Consider the following 7,500-nt stretch of genomic DNA (forward strand, 5'->3'; position numbering starts at 1 on the left):
TTTTGTTTTTTAAGTGATGTAAATTACTTCTGTACTATATTTTAGACAACTCTTTATAAGAAGATATGGCAAAAGACGAAAGAAGCAGATTGCAGGGTTATGAAACTTGCATATGATATAATTTATTCCTCTATTGCTGTATTGATTTAATCAACATAATTCATCATCGGTATAGTTCTCCCGGCAAAACCAACGATTTCTAAAACTAAGCTCTAAAATAATGTTAAAGTCAAGATGATTATAAACACAGACACACCCAGCATATTTAGATGAGGAATCATCCAATAATTAAGCATTAATGTATTATAAATCAAATAAAAATCGCTTCAACCGTGAATCTAGATGCAGCGCAGGGATTATTAGGATCATGTTTAGTCCATGCCATTCCTCTATTTTCATAGAATCTATTTTGCTGTTGGTATTTTTCCTAGTTCAAGAAATACTTGATGAGTCGTGTTGAGATAACTGTAAGCCTAGGGGGTTATTCAGAGACGCCGTGTTTTGATTGCACATTTCATTGTTGTTATTATTAGTTTATTCAATTTTGTGGTATATTTCTAGTTTATTTCCGCTGTTATTTTAATGTTGTGTTTAATGTTGTCATTTAACAAATGCTTTGATCCAAATCACCTCACAGGGCACGATGACCCTTAGAAAGTGGAGGACATTGGAAATCAAACCCATGGACCATATTTTACGCCATATTTAGTTGTGGGTGAATTCCCACCGAAAACTATTACTATTAGTCTTCTGTTATGAATAGCTTACAGTTTGAGCTCCTACTCAGTTTGCCAACAACCAGACCAAACAGACAACTACTGCTGTGTCTCGTTGGTAACCATGATAGATTACTTTGGTTTCCCTTAACCCTGCTAATACCACATTGATAAGGATTCTGATGACTATACCCACAACCCTATGTGATGGTCAATGTGCTTATAGGTCCTGGGACTTGGCTATGAAATCACGCCACTATACTATGACTTTCTTCCAAGTTAATCTCTTTCTTTAATTCTTTTTTGTTTTGCAAGATTGAATGTCAGTAAAATGCCTCAAATAGTGATTGTGTTATTAACAAACACAGATTTGTGACAAGCCGATAGAAGAAATAACAATATGTATAATAATAAAATGACACAAACAAAGGGTTGATAATACATCATAAATACTGCACAGTAGGTTTGAAATAATGTAAAATATGTAAAAAATGGTTGATTGATTTCTGTTACACAAGAGAAACTACGAATGGTAAATCAAACCAAATTGAGTTTAAGGGCTACCTCTGAGATTGATTTGCTATGTATCTAAATCAAAGTCCCCAATGCCAAGCTCCAACACTGTGTCGAGAGAAGTACTCGATGTAAGAGCTATTTAAGAGCCATTCAAGTAAAACGAGAGAAATAATTCTCCCTCTCTTGTTCAAGTCTAACTTTCATTGTCCTGAATTTCAACTCATTTCCCTTGGCCATTGCAAAACAAACAACACCATTGAGCTATGACATTACAGAGTGAAAAATAAATCTATATTTACTAAATATCTTTTTCCGCAGGGTAGAAATGCATAATCTGGAGTTGTCAAAATATAAAGGCTGTGTGCGAACATGCCGCTGAAGTATGATTTGAGCGTGATATCTTGATTGCAGGGCATTGCTCATTCGGGCGCGAGTCTGCGTCAGAATCCTGTTACTGTTGCCATAGAGACGAACCGCATTCATAAACGATTTTCCCTCGCGCCTTCGATTCAACAACTGACAATAGCGTTCCATTTAACACAGTCGAGAGTCGAGCAAAATGAAAGAAAATTCTTCAATTATGATAATCTAGTGAACGGTGCATCATTAGTAATTCAACGCCAACACAGAGACTGGACTCCTCGGAAGCTTGGAATAATAGAAGAAAAGAATATAAAAAGAAAACGAAAAAAAAAGGAATAATTTATTTTGGCAGTGTCAGCAACAATATCATCAAGATTACAGATACAATCCTTATCTGTCCTCTGTCTCTCCTTAAACGCCCTGTCTGTTATCATAATGGCTGCTCTTCATATCTGATGGCTGACGGCTGTGCGGTGCCTCATAACAAGCAAGCTCCAACAGCAGGCTACGTATGGGGGGTTCTAAACAAATTAACGAGACCATCCACAACCCACTCTGCCAAAGCACAAGGAGGTGAGGGAGCTGGCGTGGGGGGGGGGGGGGCGGAGATGCGGCTGTAGAAAGGGAAAAGGACACTGCGTCTTTTAGCTCGGCACAACAGGGAGCCGGAGATGCTAACACTTAGCGGCACATTATCTATCCAATCAGCCGCCGTTCCGTTGTTGTGTTAATTGGAAAGCTTAATCTGTGAACTAATATCACCGCTTCGTTATTGGCCACGTTAGCTCTCTCCGAATGAACCAACAAGTCGCATTAGTAACGAGGTGATCCAGGCTAATTCAACAGCCGTACGGTGTTTGATACAATATTAGGTGTTGGGAAGCCGGTGTGTATACCATTGCACAGCATGACAGCCGATGTCCCCGGAAGTATTTCATTGGTCCATTCAGACACCTTGAAAATTACTAATGATATATAATCAGTATAAGTGATAATTATACAGCAAGGACAGACTCTTATTGACTAAACGCTATAAGGACAATACTTAGTTGAACGCACACTGTGGCTAGAGCTTCTGAGACTGAGTGCGAGTGGAGGTAATTAATGGGTGATAAAAGCGTGAGGTGAAAGGAACACACACTTCATGAGGCTGATGATCACAGAAAGATGAGGTTACACGATGCAGCATGTGGCCCGGGCTTTTGTCCATGTTCAGACCACATGATTAATTGAAGCGAGCGAAAGATTAAACCACAGAACACGTTAATCGTGGCTCACCCCAAAGATGTAGAGCTCCCCTTACCCGACACCACTCATTATGTCCATAACCATCTCTGTCATCCTCTTTGAATGTATTCTGATTTACGTGAGATCCCATCGCCTATGCATACAAAACCATACCGCTCTGCATGGTTGCCACGGTGACGTCAATATGGAGATCAATCATTGCCAAAGTAGGAGCAGAGCATGACACCAATTAAGAGGTGATGTCTTCTCCAAGTCATCATTCACGGTCTTTACTAACACACTAATTACCAGGGCTGGAACATTAATGGAATAGCATAGTTCAGCCTGGGAATTAATCTGCATGGATTTAGGTGAGTGAGTGTGTGTGTGTGTGTGTGTGTGTGTGTGTGTGTGTGTGTGTGTGTGTGTGTGTGTGTGTGTGTGTGTGTGTCAGGTGTGTAATGATCATGTTTGATCTGTGTGTGCATGTTTGATGTGTGCTTGTGTGTGAGATTGTGAGCCAATGTGTGGGTGTGTGTGTGTGTGTATGTTTGATGTGAGCGCATGTGTGTCTGCGTGTGTGTTTGATGTGAGAGTGTGGCTGCCCATGTGTGTCTGTGTGTGTGTGTGTGTGTGTGTGTGTGTGTGTGTGTGTGTGTGTGTTGTGTTTGTTTGCGTGATTAATGTGAACCCCTGAGTGCCTTGTATGACCTTGAACACCACCACAGGAGGGTTGTGGTGAAGGGTTGTGGGGCTGCACGTGGGGGGTGGGTGGGGGGGTGGGGTGCACCAGCTTGGCAGAGGGGGGCGATGGGGTGTGGCACAGAGAGGGGGGGGGGGGGGGGGGGGGGGGGAGAGAGGGTAGCCAGGTGTGAAGATGTGCGAAGATGCATATGAAGGTCGAGGAGGAAACTGGAAGGTTTATGTAATCAGAAGGAATCGATGAATACACTCCTTTTGCTTCTTGACCCTGCACAAACTCGTCTGACGAATCCAAATCCAGCTGAATTACCCCCAGAATCCACTTTCTAACTCTCAAAGAGCTGTGGTAATTCCATAAGGGGAAGGTGAAAATATAACACAATTTCCTGTGAAATTGGAGTGCTCAGAAAGGTGTGTGGGTAATATAAAGTCGAGATTTTATAAGGTTACAAAGAGGCCTATTCCCAAAAAGATATTCAATATACAAGCTGAACCCCTGAATAGAATACATAAATGGTCCTGTAAGATAGGCACTTATACTGTAATAGTTTCCCATGGACTGCAGTATTTTTTTCTCAAAACTGATTAACAAGTACCTCTGTTAGTTAACATGTTAACATGCTTAACAATGCAGCCGTGTGTTTTTAATGCCAAATTATAGATATAAAAGATGACAAGAAGACAAAGAACTGCTTGAATAAGAAACCTAAGGACAAAAAAGCCCAAGGCAGAACAGTGTGAAATACTTGGACGGAAAAGGAGAATTTACATGACAACTGAAAGAGCACAATAGAAGATAAAATATGTAAGAATAAGAGCCATAACATGACAGGGGAAATGGTTGTAAAAAGGCAGGAAATAAGAATTCAAGGTGATGATGAATCATCCCTGTGTGTGTGTGTGTGTGTGTGTGTGTGTGTGTGTGTGTGTGTGTGTGTGTGTGTGTGTGTGTATGTGTGTGTGTTGGTGACATGTGTCTGTGTGTGTGTGTGTGTGTGTGTGTGTGTGTGTGTGTGTGTGTGTGTGTGTATGTGTGTGTGTTGGTGACGTGTGTCTTGTGTGTGTGTGTGTGTGTGTGTGTGTGTGTGTGTGTGTGTGTGTTCATGTATGTGTTAAACAATAACACAAAGATAATATTCATTATTATTGCCTTAGAACAAGCAATCAAACAAGCTATTCCTGTTTATTCCACAGGAAATCTGAATTGGAATACATCATTAAATAACAAATCAACTGATGGACCAGTGGACCAGATGCACAACAGCGCCATCTCCTCCTAATTGACAATGTTTTCCCGCATTACTTTCATGCGTCCCATTTACACCGCGCATGCATTCTATGATTGACACCACCGCCTCGCATCCCTCCACCACCCTTCAAAGAGCCCTCCAGTCGCCCTGCAGCCATCCCCGCAACAAAGAACACAACAAATAACACATCCACAGATCAACTTCTAGCATTTTCCACGTGTGTGTTCGGCGGTGAGGCGTTGGGGCACTGACACCACCACCACAACAACATTGGTGAAATGAAGTGAAATGAACTTTACATTTATATAGCGCTTTTTCAAGTCACCCAAAGTGCTGTACAGTGGAGGGGGGACCTCACTAACCACCACTAATGTGTAGCACCCACTTGGGTGATGCACGGCAGCCCATCGGCGGCAGAACACTCACCAGCTTGAGGTGGAGAGTGAGGGGATTAATGAGTCAGCCAATTATACAGGGGGATGATTAGTAGGGATCGACCGATATGGATTTCTTAGGGCTGATACAGATCTTTTTTTAATCAGCTTTAGCCGATGACCGATACGCCCGATACCGATTTTCTTGAGGCGATATTTGGCGCCGATACTGCTTTGGCTCCCTCAATTTACATCATAAAGATGACACAATGATGAGAACAAATGTAACAGTCTAAAAGAACAGTGTAACAGTGTAAAAGTCTCAGTGGACATCGGTGGGGGGGCGGGGGGGGGGCGGTGGGGGTGGAGGGATAGAGGGTAGGTTGGACGGCGGTGGGGGGGGGGGGGGTACTCACCGATGACGTAGGTGAGCAGCAGAGCCAGCGTGAGGGTGAGCAGCGAGGCGGACAGCGCGGTGCACTTCCAGTTGCAGCAGCGGTGCGGCTTGTTGAAGGTGAACAGAGGCCGCGTGACGCTGCCGCGCGGGAGGGGCCGCGGCGGCGGCGAGTACACCGTGCCGGACGTCAGCGGGTAGCCCTGGCCCGCCCCCGAGAGCAGGGCCGACGAACCGGAGCCCTGCTTGAACAGGAAGTGCCTGTCGGGGAGAGGAAAAAAAAGTTTGAATGAGTTTGTATGAGTTAGGGGTCAGTGGTTAAGTGTCTGTCCGTCTATCTATCAGTCTATCTCTTTATCCATCTATCTCTTTATCTATCTATACCTATATATATATATATATATATATATATATATATACGTATACATTGATATCATGCCTCTATCCGTACAGCTATCTATCTCTCTGCTCTGTAGGTTATCCAGCAGGCTGGCCGCTCCCGAAACACCTGTGTTGACAATAGCCTAGCACAGCACATACTTCACAGAGCGGAAAACCCCGCTGCCTTCCCCTCTCTCCCCCCTCTCCCCCCCTCTCCCCCCACCTCTCCCACCTCCCCCGCCATCCACTATCTCAGGTAACCGATACGCTATTGATCCTGCTTATGCAAATCCATGTTCCGGCTTTGACAGCGTCTGACTGAAATTAATTTAAAAGGGCCCCTACAGGGGAGGCCGGCGTTTTTTTTTTTTTCCAAGCGAAAAAAGGACCTCTGCTGCTATTTTTCAAGTGCTGCAGCTGTCAGGCGGCAGCGCGCCTCAGGACTCCATACATCACAGCGGCAGACAGCCCTCCACCGCCGAGCCATTAGATACAGGTCTATTCTACCCTAACCCTAACCTGTCAGAGCTGCCTACACTCAACTGCAGCGCAGCCCGGGCCCCCGACTATGGGTACTGGGAAGACAGCACTTATTTTTGGGTACATTCAGGAATAAATCTTTCAGTTGTCGGTGGCGCAGAGGAGCTCAATGCCCAAAACATTGCGTTTTTTTTTTTTTTTTTTGTCTTCCAAAAGAAGGAGAAAAGTAAGTGAAAAAAAAAAAAACAGGTCCTCCTCAAAAAAAAAAAAAGGCAGAGTCGGTATCAAAAGGTGTTACGGCGCGGGAAGTAAAAGGGCGGCGAACGTTACGACAGCACTAAGCGTGTTTTCAGCGGCTCCCAGATCTAATTATGTTGCACGTTGAGTGCCTGGCAGGTCAGCACAACAGACATGTAAACAACACAACCGCATCCTGCATTAATGCATTTACTCCCAGACAAACAGCCCTGCGCCGCCGCCGCCGCCACCGCCGCCACCGCAGACGGGCTGTAGTCGACTCAGGCATCGCGGGATGGGAGAGCTCTGCTTAGGCTCGCCAGCACGTCGTTATTATGAGCGTAACCCAACCCGTATGCAGTAAACACAAAGGACTGACTCACTGGGCCAGGCAGTCCTTGAACAAAATAGAACGCCGTATCGCCGCAGATGTGATGCGGAGATTAACGACACAAAAAAGTGGGGAAAGCTACGGTACAGAACCATTTTGTTTTCCTTTGTGTTTAGCGACAAGCAGCACAGCGACGGAAGATAATGTGTGACACACAGAGAAACGTCGGGTGTCTTTATGGAACGTGACGTGTTATTGTTACCGGACATAGTACCGCACGCACGCACGCAGACACGGGACACAGACCCGCGTAAACAAATAAGATACACACACACACGCACCAAACACACCCACCCCAATGCACACACACACACAGACACACACACACATCAAATGTTAAGTGGAAATGTAAAAAAGATTGTGTTCTGAGGGGTCCACCCTGGGTTACAGAAACTCGGCTTATTATTCCCTTTCACTTTTTCAACACCAAACCAGACTTCCTTAGGACTGGGCTGCGCTGGAAGGGACA

At 44.6% G+C, this 7,500-nt stretch overlaps 1 protein-coding gene across 1 annotated transcript in view; it reads right to left on the reverse strand.

Annotated features, from left to right (window-relative positions):
- LOC311344798 (teneurin-1-like) overlaps positions 1–7,500 on the reverse strand; it is a gene marked incomplete at its 5' end in the record, with an annotated part of 147,131 nt that overhangs the window by 103,112 nt on the left and 36,519 nt on the right. Inside the window, 1 exon segment of the mRNA XM_084469138.1 lies at positions 5,565–5,803. Within this exon segment, the coding sequence (XP_084325264.1) occupies positions 5,565–5,803 (239 nt within the window).

This window comes from Micromesistius poutassou, assembly GCF_964030765.1.
Source record: "Micromesistius poutassou genome assembly, chromosome: 6".
NCBI lineage: Eukaryota > Metazoa > Chordata > Actinopteri > Gadiformes > Gadidae > Micromesistius > Micromesistius poutassou.